This window comes from Gallinula chloropus (assembly GCF_964237585.1).
Source record: "Gallinula chloropus genome assembly, chromosome: 1".
Taxonomy (NCBI): domain Eukaryota; kingdom Metazoa; phylum Chordata; class Aves; order Gruiformes; family Rallidae; genus Gallinula; species Gallinula chloropus.
This window is the reverse complement of record NC_140085.1, coordinates 1,540,385-1,554,895: the sequence shown is the minus strand read 5'-3', so window position 1 is coordinate 1,554,895 and position 14,511 is coordinate 1,540,385. Positions and strand designations below refer to the sequence as shown.

At 52.7% G+C, this 14,511-nt stretch overlaps 1 protein-coding gene across 1 annotated transcript in view; it reads left to right on the top strand.

Annotated features, from left to right (window-relative positions):
• FBH1 (F-box DNA helicase 1) overlaps nt 1-14,511 on the top strand; it is a 40,614-nt gene that overhangs the window by 11,078 nt on the left and 15,025 nt on the right. The window contains exons 7-12 of the mRNA XM_084280263.1: nt 972-1,082; nt 3,799-3,893; nt 7,309-7,477; nt 10,013-10,241; nt 12,704-12,791; nt 13,450-13,536. Coding sequence (XP_084136389.1) covers nt 972-1,082; nt 3,799-3,893; nt 7,309-7,477; nt 10,013-10,241; nt 12,704-12,791; nt 13,450-13,536 — 779 coding nt within the window. The remainder of the gene's footprint in view (nt 1-971; nt 1,083-3,798; nt 3,894-7,308; nt 7,478-10,012; nt 10,242-12,703; nt 12,792-13,449; nt 13,537-14,511) is intronic.

Here is a 14,511-nt window from a genome sequence, read left to right as displayed (position 1 = left end):
GGGCTCAAGTTGGAGCACAGGGAGTTCCCCCCCACTGTGGGGAAGAACTTCTTCCCAGTGAGGGTGAGGGAGCCCTGGGACAGGCTGCCCAGGGGGTGTGGAGTCTCTTTCTCTGGAGAGATTCCAGCTCCATCTGGACACCGACCTGTGTGTCCTGTCCTAGGGACCCTGCTTTGGCAGGGGGTTGGACCCCATGATCTCTGGGGGTCCCTTCCAACCCCTGTGATTAAGTGATTCTGTAATATGTATTTTAGGCCACTCACTACAAGAAGGATGGTGAAGTGCTGGAGTGTGTCCAGAGAAAGGCAACAAGGCTGGTGAAAGGTTTGGAGCACAAGTCTGATGAGGAGCAGCTGAGGGAGCTGGGATGGTTTGGTCTGGAGAAGAGGAGGCTGAGGGTGCAGAGAGGTGGGCGAAGGTCTCCCCTCAGCCTCCTCTTCTCCAGGCTCAACACCCCTAGCTCCCTCAGCTGCTCCTCAGAGGATTTGCCCTCCAGCCCCTTCCCCAGCCTGGTTGCCCTTCTCTGCACTCGCTCCAGGACCCCCATGTCCTTCTGATGCTGAGGAGCCCAGAACTGGACCCAGCACTCCAGCTGCAGCCTCCCCAGTGCCCAGCCCAGGGGCACAATCCCCTCCCCAGCCCTCCTGGCCACGCTGGCTCTGACACAAGCCAGGCTGCCCTTGGCCTTCCTGGGCACACTGCTGGCTCATATTCAGCCTGCAGTCACCCAACACCCCCAGGTCCTTCTCTGCCTGACAGCTCTCCAGCCAGTCTCCCCCAGCCTGTAGCACTGCGTGGGGTTGTCATGTCCCATGTGCAGCACTCTGCCCTTGGCCTTGTTAAACTTCATCCCATTGGTCTCAGCAATCGGTCCAGCCTGGCCAGACCCCTCTGAAGATCCTCCCTACCCTCAGGCAGATCTGGTATTGATGGTTTCTCAATGATAGTTCCTCTTTTCTCCTTTCTACCAGGATCCATTACAATATTTTCTACTGCTTGTACCTGATGGAAAACGCTTCTGTCACCATGCAGCTGGTAGAGGAAACACCAGCATCACGCTGTAGACAAGATTTATGGGCCAGGTAATGTTGTTGTAGTTCATCTGAGCTGCATCTTGGAGAGGGAGTAACTGCTTCATGGCAAGGGCTGGTTAACAAGACTCTTGGGATTCATAAGGATTAATACAACCCCTTCCTCTGCTCCTTGCCATCTTCTGCCTGAATTCTCCAAGGAAAAACAGAGTCAGGCCTTAAATCTGTAAAAATTGAATTTAAAAGTCATTATTGAGCGATGGGTCTGGGCATCAGTGAAACACAGTTCTGTGTGCTCTGGTGTGACAGCCACTGAAATTTCACAGAGCCCAAATCATCCCCAAATACCTGCCCAATTCACCCCTTTCCCTATAGATAAGATAACTAGTGCAGATAATGTGGCTGCTCCTTGATGAACGCTCATTTCTGTGCATGGGAGGAACCCAGATGCCAGCTGCAGGATAGTGATTTGGCTCCTGTTTTGGGATCCTGGGTTGGAAGGGACCTCCAGGGCTCATTAGGTTCAACCCCCTGCCAAAGCAGGGTCCCTAGGACAGGTCACACAGGTCGGTGTCCAGATGGAGCTGGAATCTCTCCAGAGAAGGAGATTCCACCACCTCCCTGGGCAGCCTGTCCCAGGGCTCCCTCACCCTCACTCGGAAGAAGTTCTTCCCCAGATTGGTGGGGAGCTCCCTGTGCTCCAACTTGAGCCCATCACCCTTTGTCCTGTCCCCACAGACACTGAGCAGAGGCTGCCCATGGCCCCCTGGGTCCCACCCTTCAGCTCTTGAGAACCATTGATCAGATCCCCTCTCAGGCCCCTCACTACAAGAAGGATGTTGAGATGCTGAAGCATGTCCAAAGCAGGGCAAGGAAGCTGGTGAAGGGTTTGGAGCACAAGTTCTGTGAGGAGCTGCTGAAGGAGCTGGGGCTTTTTAGTCTTAAGGAGGCTGATAGGAGACCTTATCCCTCTCTGCAAGGAGGGTGTAGAGAGGTGGGAGTTGGTCTCCTCTCTTGGGTAACAAGTGTTAGGACAAGAGGAAATGTTTTCAAATTGCACTGGGGGAGATTTGAGTTGGATATCAGGAGGAATTTCCTCACTGAAAGGGTTGTCAGGCACTGGGACAGGCTGCCCAGGGAGGTGGTGGGGTCACCATCCCTGGAGGGGTTTCACAGGAGTGTGGATGAAGTGCTTAGGGACATGATCTAGAGGTGGGCTGGGCAGGGTTAGGCTGTGGTTGGACTCAATGGGCCTTAAAGGTCTCTTCCAAACTAAGTGATTCTATGATTTGAGGTGTAACAGTGAGAGAAGTCATAACAACAAAGGAGATAAAGATTAGAGGATGTTGGGTTTCTACCCCTCCATTTGAAGCCCTTTTCTGAGCAGATTTTGCTTGTTCAGTAGAAGTTGTGTCCTGGGGGCAGCTTTCTAACTGCCAGCTGAGAAATGTCAAGGACACTTAAGGCTTCCCTCCTTATCAGGGAGGTCCCTGTGTGAAGGGATGGTTCACACTGTTGGCTGATTACAGGTTTCAGACCCTTGTGAATAAAACTGCACTCCAGTCAGAAGCTCTGAATGCTTTTCTTACAGTTAATCAAAGCTCTTGGCTCCCCTGAGCTGCAGGGATAATTGATCTGTCCTACATGATGAGAAATCAGAATGGAAATTCACTGGCACAGGGTGCCCAGGGAGGGAAGTGGTGGCTGCCCCCTCCCTGGAGGTGTTCAAGGCTAGGTTGGATGGGGCCTTGAGCAGCCTGGGCTGGTGAGAGGTGTCCCTGCCCATGGCAGGGGGTGGGATTGGATGAGCTTTGAGGTTCCTTCCAGCTCTGCCAGTTCTGTGATTCTGTGAAATTAAGGTACATGCTCTTGAAAGCAGTAAACACCCCAAACCCAAGACACTGTTTGTTTTCAATAAGCCTAAGGAAATGGGGTGCCAAATTCAGCTTTTAAGAATGGCTTAAGACCCTTGAGAAGAATCCCAGAATCCCAGAATCACAAGGATGGAAAAGACCTTTAAGATCATTGAGTCCAACCGTCCCTGTCCTGTGCTAAACCAGATCCCTGAGCACCTCATCTCCCCTCTGTTCAACACCCCCAGGGCTGGGGACTCAGCCCCCTCCCTGGGCAGCCTGTGCCACAGCCCCACAACTCTGCCAGGGAAGAACTTTGCCCTCCCAGCTGAGCTGACCCTGCCCTGGGGCAGCTTGAGCCCATTGCCCCTTGGCCCAGCTCCTGGCCCCTGGCTGCAGAGACCATCGCCCACCTCTCTGCACCCTCCTGGCAGGGCAGGGGAGGTGGGGAGAAGGGCTCCCCTCAGCCTCCTCTTCTCCAGGCTCAACACCCCCAGCTCCCTCAGCTGCTCCTCAGAGGATTTGCCTTCCAGCCCCTTCCCCAGCCTGGTTGCCCTTCTCTGCACTCGCTCCAGGACCCCCATGTCCTTCTGGTGCTGAGGAGCCCAGAACTGGACCCAGCACTCCAGCTGCAGCCTCCCCAGTGCCCAGCCCAGGGGCACAATCCCCGCCCTATATCTATCTCTTCCTATGTACCCTTCCCCAAGGTTTAATTTTCATTTTTGCTGTCTCCAGTCCTTATTATTTCCCACTTCTCTAGTTTGCACAACAACCAAGTTGTTCCAGTGCCACCTTTCTGGTTGTGGGGTGGGGTAAATCCTTCCCTGGTCTCCTTCTGCTCTTAGTCCATTTGTTTGGTTTATGTGGGAGGATTTTTTTTTTTATTTAACTGATTTTGCTCCTTTGTTTTTTAGTAGGTGGCCTGAAATAGAGCTGACCCATGAACAGCAGAGGATTTTGAATCACAAAATTGAGCATGGCCAAATAGTTAAAATTATGGCATTTGCAGGTAAGAGCCCAAAACTGTGTTGTAAGAATAAATGCATAAGCTCTAATTCTGCTCCTTCCCTCCATTCAAGGAACTCTGTGGATGTTCAACCTTAACCTATAAACAGTACAAATATCCAGAGCAATAGAATCCCAGAATCCCAGACTGGTCTGGGTTGGAAGGGACCCCAAGGATCACAGAGCTCCAACCCCCCTGCCACAGGCAGGGACACCAACCTCCAGGCCTGGAGCTACACAAGGTTGCCCAGGGCCCCAGCCAACCTGGCCTTGAACACCCCCAGGGATGGGGCATCCACCACCTCTCTGGGCAGCCCCTTCCAGCCCCTCACCACTCTCTCTGCAAAGAACTTCCCCCCAATATCTCATCTCACCCTTCCCTCCTCCAGCTTCACCCCATCCTCCTTGTCCTGTCATCTTTGGCAGAGAAGTTGGAATGGGTAGTGTGGTGGTTGTTAGTCAGGGAAGACCTTACAGCACCTTCCAGTCCCTGAAGGGGCTACAAGGAAGCTGGGGTGGGACTTTTTAGAAGGGCCTGGAGTGACAGGACAAGGGGGAATGGGTTTAAATTGGAAGGGGGGAGATTTAGGTTGGATTTAGGAAGAAATTCTTCCCTCTGAGGGTGGTGAGGCCCTGGCACAGGGTGCCCAGGGAGGGAAGTGGTGGCTGCCCCCTCCCTGGAGGTGTCCAAGGCCGGGTTGGATGGGGCCTTGAGCATCCTGGTCTGGTGAGAAGTGTTGGGATAGTGAGGTGTTGGGATGGTGAGGGGGTTGGGATGATCTTTGAGATCCCTTCCAGCCCTGACCATCCTGTGACTCCCATGCAAGCTGGGTAAATGTCATATTTGGACATGAAACCAAAACCAAGTATTTGGGTGCTGTCAATAACTGCCCAGAACAGCTTGTAGGCAACCCAGGAGAGGAGAAGCAGCTCTCTGTGTGTTGCTGAGCCTGTCTCATGCTGTTACTGTCCACTAGACGGAGTTGCTCTTCCTTGTTTAGCTCTAGCATGGCTGTCAGAGCAACGTGAGCCAAGAAACCTTCTGCACTTGCACACTCTTGAGCAGGGGAAGGGAATAAGAGTGAGGGAGCTTATTTTAAAAAGAAAAGTAAATAATCTTCCTCCATCTGCTGGGAGTTTCCTTTAAAGAAACCACACCAAGGGCTCAGGGCTCATGTGTGCTTTCTGCTTGAAGGGACACAGAGAGCCAAGTGTCCTGGTGCAGAAACAGCTGATGGTGGTTTATCTCTGTACAGTGACTGTGGCATAGAATCACAGAATGTGTTAGGTGGGAAGAGAACTTCCAAGGCCCTCTAGTCCCACCCCCTGCAGTGAGCAGGGACATCATCACCAGATCAGGATGCTCAGAGCCCCATCCACCCTGACCTTGGATGTCTTCAGGGATGGGGCCTCCATCACCTCTCTGGGCAACCTGGGCCAGGGATCCACCCCCCTCAGAGGGAAGAACTTTTCCCTAATCCCCAACCTCAATCTCCCCTTTCCCAGTTTAAACCATCCCCCCTTGTCCCATCACTCCATGCCCATGTGAACAGCTTCCTACAGGTACCTTTCAGGGACTGGAAAGGGCTATCAGGTTCCCCTGGAGCCTTCTTTTCTCCAGGCTGGACCAGCTCAACTCTCCCAACCTGGCTTCATAGGAGAGGTGCTTGGATCATTTTTGTGGCCTCCTCTGGACACACTCCAACAGGTCCATGTCCTTCTTGTGCTGAGGGCTCCAGAGCTGGACAAAGTGTTGAAATGACAAATTTGGGAACCTTCATGAGATTTGATGGGATACATATAACCTCAGCAAGGCAGAGCAGAAAAAGAGCTTAAGGATCCACTGGCAAAAGCATAGAAGACTCATAATCCTCCTTCAGATGTGGCTGAGGATGTTTGCCAAAGCATCTGTTAGCCAACTACAGCTTAAAAGATGCCTTAAGAGAAAAGCTAAATGCATTTCTACATCTGTGTCCTTGGAAAGGACCAGTCCCAGGATCCTTCTTCTCTACAGGAGGTCCACCAAAGGGTCAGTCCCAAATTCACCTGGGGAAGGGTTGAGGGTGAAGTAAGTGCTGGAGCTGTTTGTTTCATCATCCAGACTGCATCACCTAGAAGATGTAGAGGAGCTCAGGGTGGCTGGACCAGTAGCTGAGTGTGATTTCTTGCTGAAAGCTGCTGTGGCAGAGGAGTTATACTGGGAGAAATGGGAGTAGTCTACCAGGGAGCCCAATGTCTGGTGAAATGGTACAAGATCCTTGTGGTCCTCATGATGATGAGTTGGTTAAAAGCCAAGAAGGAAAACTAGGAGCAGATAGTCAGTTTTCTACACAGAGAGAGGTGACTCTTGGAGTCCTGCCCAGATCTGTGCTGGGACATGCTTTGTCCAGTATTCATGAGTCCTCTGGGGAGGAGTGTGAACAGCAAGGTGACAAGGTTTGCTGACACTGGGTCATCACTGAGGGTGCAAAAAGTGGCAGAGAAGGAGGTGTGAGGAGTCTCCTTCTTGTCTAAGGTTTCTGTTGTGCCTTGAGCACATGAGTAAGGTGTGGACAATGCTGTCCTGCAGCAAACTAGAGTGAAGGAGAGCAACATCAGTGTGAGATCTTGGTAGGAAATGTGCTCATGAATCATTCATTTTAGAGGACTGGAGCAGCTCCCCTATGGAGAGAGGCTGAGGGAGCTGGGCTGGGTCAGCCTGGAGAAGAGAAGGCTGTGGGGGGACCTCATTGCACCTTCCAGTCCCTGAAGGGAGCAGAGGAACAGGAGGGGAATGGGCTTGTTAAAGGGCAGAGACTGGCAGGACAAGGGGCTGGAGTGAAGCTGGAGGAGGGAAGGGGGAGAGGAGATATTGGGGGGAAGTTCTTTGCAGAGAGAGTGGTGAGGGGCTGGAAGGGGCTGCCCAGAGAGGGGGTGGGTGCCCCATCCCTGGGGGTGTCCAAGGCCAGGTTGGCTGGGGCCCTGGGCAACCTTGTGTAGCTCCAGGCCTGGAGGTTGGTGTCCCTGCCTGTGGCAGGGGGTTGGAACTCTGTGATCCTTGGGGCCCCTTCCAACCCAGACCAGGCTGGGGTTCTATGATTCAGAAGAGCAGTTTTAACATTTAATTTCCCAGGCTGCCATTCAAGACAACCAACCAGTACCTTCACATGTGCTCAGACTTCTAGAATAAGAAGAGATTTCTTATTTTTTCTTCTTATTTAAAAAGCTTTTAGGCAGCAGACCATAACTTTTCAAAGCTGCTTTGCTTCACAGCTTCTGCTGATGGCAGTTGAATCAGTGAATAAATCCCCATTAGCTGGAAAATAGTCCTGCTGTGCAGTTAGAACCACAGGAGAGGGGAGGGAAAGCTGGTAAGAGCTGCGTGGATCCATCCTGACGTGATTCTGGATGCTCTTTGTTTACTTCCTTCTGTTCTTTAGGTACAGGAAAGACCTCAACCTTGGTCAAGTATGCAGAGAAGTTTGCTGATCTGAATTTCCTTTATGTGACCTTTAACAAAGCTGTTGCTGACAGAGGAAAAAGGGTCTTTCCCAGCAACGTTACGTGCAGGACTTTCCACTCCTTAGCGTTTGGAAGCGTCGGCAAACTGTGAGTTGGGGGGGGTTTGATTCCTTCCTTGAAGGCTGGTGAAGCTGGGAAAATAAATGTTGGGAAGGGAAGGTCTTGGTTTTGAAGGAAACCTCCAAGATTTGAGCAAGCAAAGTAACAGGGGGAATTGTTTCTTACACCTGCTTCAAGCCAGAGGGGGATGTGTGGTTTTCAAATCCTTTCAGATTGGATGGAGCAGTGATTTTAGCATCTGTGTGAGCCTGAGGGCACAGACTCATTAATGGTTCTCAATATATCCAGGGTGGGACACAGGGGGCCATGGGCAGCCTCTGCTCAGTGGCTGTGGGGACAGGACAAGGGGCGATGGGCTCCAGTTGGAGCACAGGGAGTTCCCCCTCAATTTGGGAAGAACTTCTTCCCAGTGAGGGTGAGGGAGCCCTGGGACAGGCTGCCCAGGGGGTGTGGAGTCTCCTTCTCTGGAGAGATTCCAGCCCCATCTGGACACCTCCCTGTGTGACCTGTCCTAGGGACACTGCTTTGGCAGGGGGTTGGACCTGATGATCTCTGGAGGCCCCTTCCAACCCCTACAGCTCTGTGATTGTCCTGCTCTGCCATAGACTGTGCTGACATAAGTTGTTCTGGGGAGCTGTTCATCCTGTCTGTGTTTGTAGCTAAGGACCACTTCACAGGGAGATAGAAAGCCACTGAGAATGGCTTTGTCCAATCTCCACTGCTAACACTGCTTTCCTTTAGGAGAGAATCCTAGAATCCCAGCCTGGTCTGGGTTGGAAGGGACCCCGAGGATCACAGAGTTCCAACCCCCCTGACACAGGCAGTGCCACCAACCTCCAGGCCTGAAGCTACACAAGGTTGCCCAGGGCCCCAGCCAACCTGGCCTTGGACACCCCCAGGGATGGGGCACCCACCCCCTCTCTGGGCAGCCCCTTCCAGCCCCTCACCACTCTCTCTGCAAAGAACTTCCCCCTGATACCTCATCTCCCCCTTCCCTCCTCCAGCTTCACTCCAGCCCCCTTGTCCTGCCAGTCTCTGCCCTTTAACAAGCCCATTCCCCTCCTGTTCCTCTGCTCCCTTCAGGGCCCAGCTCTGGACACAGGACTCCAGCTGGGGCCTCACAGGGCAGAGCAGAGAGGGACAATCCCCTCCCTGTCCCTGCTGCCACCCTTCTGCTGATTGAGCCCAGGATCCCATCGCCCTTCCCAGCTGCCAGAGCCACTGCTGGCTCAGGGGAAGCTTCTCCCCCACCAGAACCCCCAGGTCCTTCTCAGCAGGGCTGCTCTCCAGGAGCTCTTCTCCCAGGCTGGATCCATGGCTGGGATTCTTCTGTGTTTTCTGAACCAGACTTATTCTAATGTTCATTTCTGACACCTCCCCCCCAGAGTGCTGTTGACTGTTTAGATGAACGAGAGTCCTTGCAGAAGGATCTAGATAAATTGGAGCATTGGGCCATGACTGATAGGATGAAATTTAACAAGTGTGGATGCTTGTAGCCAGTGGTGTGCCCCAAAGGTCAGTACTTGGTCTGGTCTTACCCAACATAATCATCAATAACCTGGATGAGGGGACAGAGTGTCCCCTCATCAGATTTATTGATGATACCAAACTGGGAGGAGTAGCCTGCACACCAGGAGGCTGTGGTGCCAGTCAGTGAGATCTGGACAGGTGAGGGAATTGGGTGAAGACAACCAAAGGAGATTCAACAAGGGCAAGTGTAGGGTCCTGCCCCTAGGGAGGAGTAACCCCAGGCACCAGTAGAGTTAGGGGTGACCTGCTGGGAAGCAGCGCTGCAGAGAAGGACCTGGCAGTCCTGGTGGATACCAAGCTCTCCATGACCAGCAGTGTGCCCTTGAGGCCAATGGCACCTGGGTGCATCAAGAAGAGCATGGCCAGCAGGTCCAGGGAGGTTCTGTTCTCCTCCTCTGCCATCCCCTGATGAGGCCACAGGTGGAGTTGTGTGTCCCGTGCTGAGATCCCCAGTTCAAGACAGACAGGGAACTACTGGAGAGAGTCTGGAGGAGGGGATGAGGATGATGAGGGGCCTGGAGCATCTCTCCTGTGAGGAAGAGCTGAGAGAGCTGGGGCTGGTTAGCCTGGAGAAGACTGAGAGGGGATCTGATCAATACAGTATCTAAAGGGTGGGTGTCCAGAGAGTGGGGTCAGAGTCTTCTCAGTGGTGGCCAGCAACAGGACAAGGTGCAGATCAGATGGGAGGGAGAAGTTCTTCCTTGGCAGAGTTGTGGGGCTGTGGCACAGGCTGCCCAGGGAGTGGGCTGAGTCCCCAGCCCTGGGGGTGTTGAACAGGGGGGAGATGAGGTGCTCAGGGATCTGGTTCAGCACAGGACAGGGATGGTTGGATTTGATGATCTTAAAGGTCTTTTCCAACCTTGTGATTCTGTGATTCCACCAGGAATACAGTGCAGATTTTAAAGATACTTCATTCCTGGGGCAAAGAGATCTTCTACAAGCATTAGTGTGCAACAGAAGCAAAAGACACTTTGCTTTCCAGCAAGCTTTTAATCTGTGCTTCTCTTTTTTTCTATGTCATCTGTGGCACAGCTATAAAGAAAAAGGCAAGCTGAACTTCTCCAAGATGACAGTTCTTTCCCTGTGTGGCCTTCTCCAGAACCGGAAGGGACAATCTCTGTTCATAAGAGGGAAAACGGTCTCCCAGACCCTTGAAAACTTTTTTGCCTCTTCAGATGAAGAAATCGGTGTAAAGCACACTCCTGTTTGGTTCAGGAACACTCATGGTGAGACAAAGCCTGTCAGTCAGGAAGAAAAGGAAGTGAGTATTGAGATGGAGAGATCTTGACAGGCTGGAAAGGTTGGGTCTGGGTGAACCTGATGGGGTTCAAGACTGGGAAGTGTCAGGTGTTGCACTTGGGCCAGAGGAATCCCAGCCATGGATCCAGCCTGGGAGAAGAGCTCCTGGAGAGCAGCCCTGCTGAGAAGGACATGGGGGTTCTGGTGGGGGAGAAGCTTCCCCTGAGCCAGCAGTGGCTCCTGCAGCTGGGAAGGGTGATGGGATCCTGGGCTCCATCAGCAGAGGGGTGGCAGCAGGGACAGGGAGGGGATTGTCCCTCTCTGCTCTGCCCTTCTGAGGCCCCAGCTGGAGTCCTGTGTCCAGAGCTGGGGTCTGCAATACAAGACAGATGTGGGACTGTTGGAGAGGGGTCAGAGGAGCCATGAAGATGATCAGGGGGCTGGAGCAGCTCCCCTATGGAGAGAGGCTGAGGGAGCTGGGCTGGGTCAGCCTGGAGAAGAGAAGGCTGTGGGGGGACCTCATTGCACCTTCCAGTCCCTGAAGGGAGCAGAGGAACAGGAGGGGAATGGGCTTGTTAAAGGGCAGAGACTGGCAGGACAAGGGGCTGGAGTGAAGCTGGAGGAGGGAAGGGGGAGAGGAGATATTAGGGGGAAGTTCTTTGCAGAGAGAGTGGTGAGGGGCTGGAAGGGGCTGCCCAGAGAGGGGGTGGGTGCCCCATCCCTGGGGGTGTTCAAGGCCAGGTTGGCTGGGGCCCTGGGCAACCTTGTGTAGCTCCAGGCCTGGAGGTTGATGGCCCTTGGTGTCCCTTCCAACCCAGACCAGTCTGGGATTCTACTCTGTGATAATACCCAAGCTGAGGAGTGGCTGAGGGAGCTGGGATTGTTTAGTCTGGAGGAGACTGAGGGGAGGCCCCACCACTCTCTTTACTTAAAACATGGTGGCAGTGAGGTGGGGGTTGGTCTCTTCTCCTTGGTAGCCAGTGGCAGGACAAGGAAAAATGGCCTGAAGTTGCCTCAGAGGAAGTCTAAGTTGGATGTCAGGAACAATTTCTTCACTAAAAGGGTTGGCAGATACTGGCCCAGGCTGCCCAGGGAGGTGGGTGAGTCACCATCCCTGGAGGAGTTTAAAAGAGCAGATGTGCCTGGTGACATGATCTCCTGATGGACCTATTAGGGCTGGACAGACAGTTGGACTCGATGATCTTGAAGGTCTTTTTCAATTGAAACCAGTCTATGATTCTATGGTTCTGTGGCCCCCTAATTTCTGCACACTTAGACTTGTATTTTGGCTTCTCTGGACACATTGCAAGGTGCTTAAAGCTATTGAATATTTTGAGGCTGTTGATTCACTCCCTGCCAGCTCTAATGATGTAAACAGGGCTGCTGCTGAGCCAGACCTGATGGGATGGGATCAATGTGGAGCAAGGGGCTGTTTTTCTCCACAACTTCAGCCCTCATTGCTCTGCACATCAAAAGCACCTGAGAAATGCTTATCATCTTTGCCTGCACCATCAGAACACTGTTCAGGCACAGGGAAACCCTCCTCTCATCTTCCTTGCAAGGAAGAAACATCTGCACCGAACGCAGACAGCGATAAACTCCTGGCTAGAAATGAGCTGTGTGAAGAGGGAGAACAAACAAGCCCAAAGTCTCTTGGATTTGGCACCCCAGGGAATGAAAATATTTTGACAGACTGTTCATCCAGCCAGAGCACAAATAGCTGTGAAATCTGAGAGGTGTGGGATAAGCTGCAGCTCAAATCTTGCTTCATAGAATTGTAGAATCCCAGCCTGGTCTGGGTTGGAAGGGACCCCAAGGATCACAGAGCTCCAACCCCCCTGCCACAGGCAGGGACACCAACCTCCAGGCCTGGAGCTACACAAGGTTGCCCAGGGCCCCAGCCAACCTGGCCTTGGACACCCCCAGGGATGGGGCAGCCACCCCCTCTCTGGGCAGCCCCTTCCAGCCCCTCACCACTCTCTCTGCAAAGAACTTCCCCCTGATATCTCATCTCCCCCTTCCCTCCTCCAGCTTCACTCCAGCCCCCTTGTCCTGCCAGTCTCTGCCCTTTAACAAGCCCATTCCCCTCCTGTTTCTCTGCTCCCTTCAGGGACTGGAAGGTGCAATGAGGTCCCCCCACAGCCTTCTCTTCTCCAGGCTGACCCAGGCCAGCTCCCTCAGCCTTTCTTGGTAGGGGAGCTGCTCCAGCCCTCTGATCATCTCTGTGGCTCCTCTGACCCCTCTCCAACAGTCCCACATCTTTCTTGTCCTGGGGCCCCCAGATCTCATGTCAAAGAAATGTTCATTTCAGGGGGGAATGTTACATTTGGAAAAGACTTTGTTGGGGTGAAGTAGTTAACTGGTGGCACAGATGAGAAGTAGGAGGAGAAAAGCTTTGAAGGAGCCTTTCCAGACCTGCTGGGCCTGGACTGTTACTCCATTCAAAGCCATCTACCCCCAGACCTTTCTGTTTTCTCTTTCCAGATCAACGTGGAAGAGGCGAGTGAGATATGGTGCAACATGAAGAAGCTGGATGAAGATGTAGAGAAGAAATACAAGATGACTTCTGATGGTAAGGGAGTACAGATACCAAATGCCTACAGATAAAGAGCTGTGGTAGAAAACTAAATGGATTCTGATTTCTTCTGGCTGTGCACCCAAAAAGAGCATCAAAAAGTTTACACAGTTCCTGTTCTCCTGCCAATGTCTCACCAAGGAGCTCCAAAAAGGCCTGAGGGGTGGAAGTTTTTCCTGTTTGACCCCAGAAGATGGTGGAACTATTCAACAGTGTGTGATTCACAATGAAATCCTAGAAATAAGGGGTGAGGCTGTGGGCAGACAAGTGCTAACAGTGTTTATTCTTTGCTAGTGGCTTGTTCTTTCTTCTTCCTTCTCAGCAGATAGTGTGAGAGGTGGTTCATAGTGGAGGAAAACCTTCTTTCTTCTCATTTTCTTTTGTGCAATGAGTGTTTTGGGGTCATTGGTCCCCAAAGGACTGCCTTCCTCTGCTGCAGTCAGATTGGTTTAGGTTTGGGTTTTCATCCAGCAGAAGGAGACAGAGCAACATGTGGGAGCAAGAGAGGTTTTTACAACCTCTTCTTGCAAATTCCAAGCACAAATTAGGGCCAGAAACTTTAAAAAACACATTTTAATGGGCTTGTTTGAAGCATGGTGGTGGTTTCTGATGAGAAAATTCTCCTCTCACTGACATACCTGGTCCTTTCTCTCAGGGTATTTGAAACTTTGGCAGCTCAGCAAGCCTGAGCTCTCAGGATATGATGCCATTTTTGTGGATGAAGCACAGGACTGCACTCCAGGTGAGTGGTGACAGGGCAGAGCAAGCTGCAGCCTTGCTAAGTGCTCTACAGAGAAGGACATTTGTGGTCTCAGGGATGTGGGAGAAGGAGCACAATGAAAAACTCTGCTCCTCAGCCATAACGTTCTAAGTAACCCATTGTTGGTCCCAGATCCCTGGAAATTCCATAAGGCAGATTGCAAGTGGACAGCAGGAGTACATGTTGTGTGGTCAACACACCAGAGGGATGGGATGTCATCCAGAGACACCTGGACAAGCTGGAGAGTTGGGGCCCTGAAGTTCATGAAGTTCAATGAGAACACGTGCAAGGTCCTGCCCCTGGGTCAGGGCAGTCCTCATGACCAGCACAGGCTGGGGGTGATGTGCTTGAAAGCAGCCCTGAGGGAAAGGACTTGGGGTCCTGATGGGTGACAGAGCTGGACATGAGCCACCAATGTGCATCTGCAGCCCAGAAGGGCAACCCCATCCTGGGCTGCATCCCAGGAGTGTGGGCAGCAGATGGAGAGGGGATTCTGCCCCTCTGCTCTGCTCTGGGGAGACCCCACCTGCAGTGCTGGGTCCAGCCCTGGAGCCCTCAGCACAAGAAGGACATGGAGCTGTTTGGGCACATCCAGAGGAGCCACAAACATGACCCAAGGGCTGGAGCAGCTGTGCTGTGAAGCCAGGCTGGGAGAGCTGGGCTGGGTCAGCCTGCAGAAGAGAAGGCTCTGGGGGGACCTTACAGCCCCTTCCAGTCCCTGAGAGGTGCCTGTAGGAAGCTGGGGAAGAACTGTTCCTGAGGACATGGAGTGATGGGACAAGGGGTGATGGTTTAAACTGGAAAAGGGGAGATTGAGGTTGGGGATTAGGGAAAAGTTCTTCCCTCTGAGGGGGGTGGATCCCTGGCCCAGGGTGCCCAGAGAGGTGGTGGAAGCCCCATCCCTGGAGACATCCAAGGTCAGGGTGGATGGTGCTCTGAGCACCCTGCTCTAGTGAA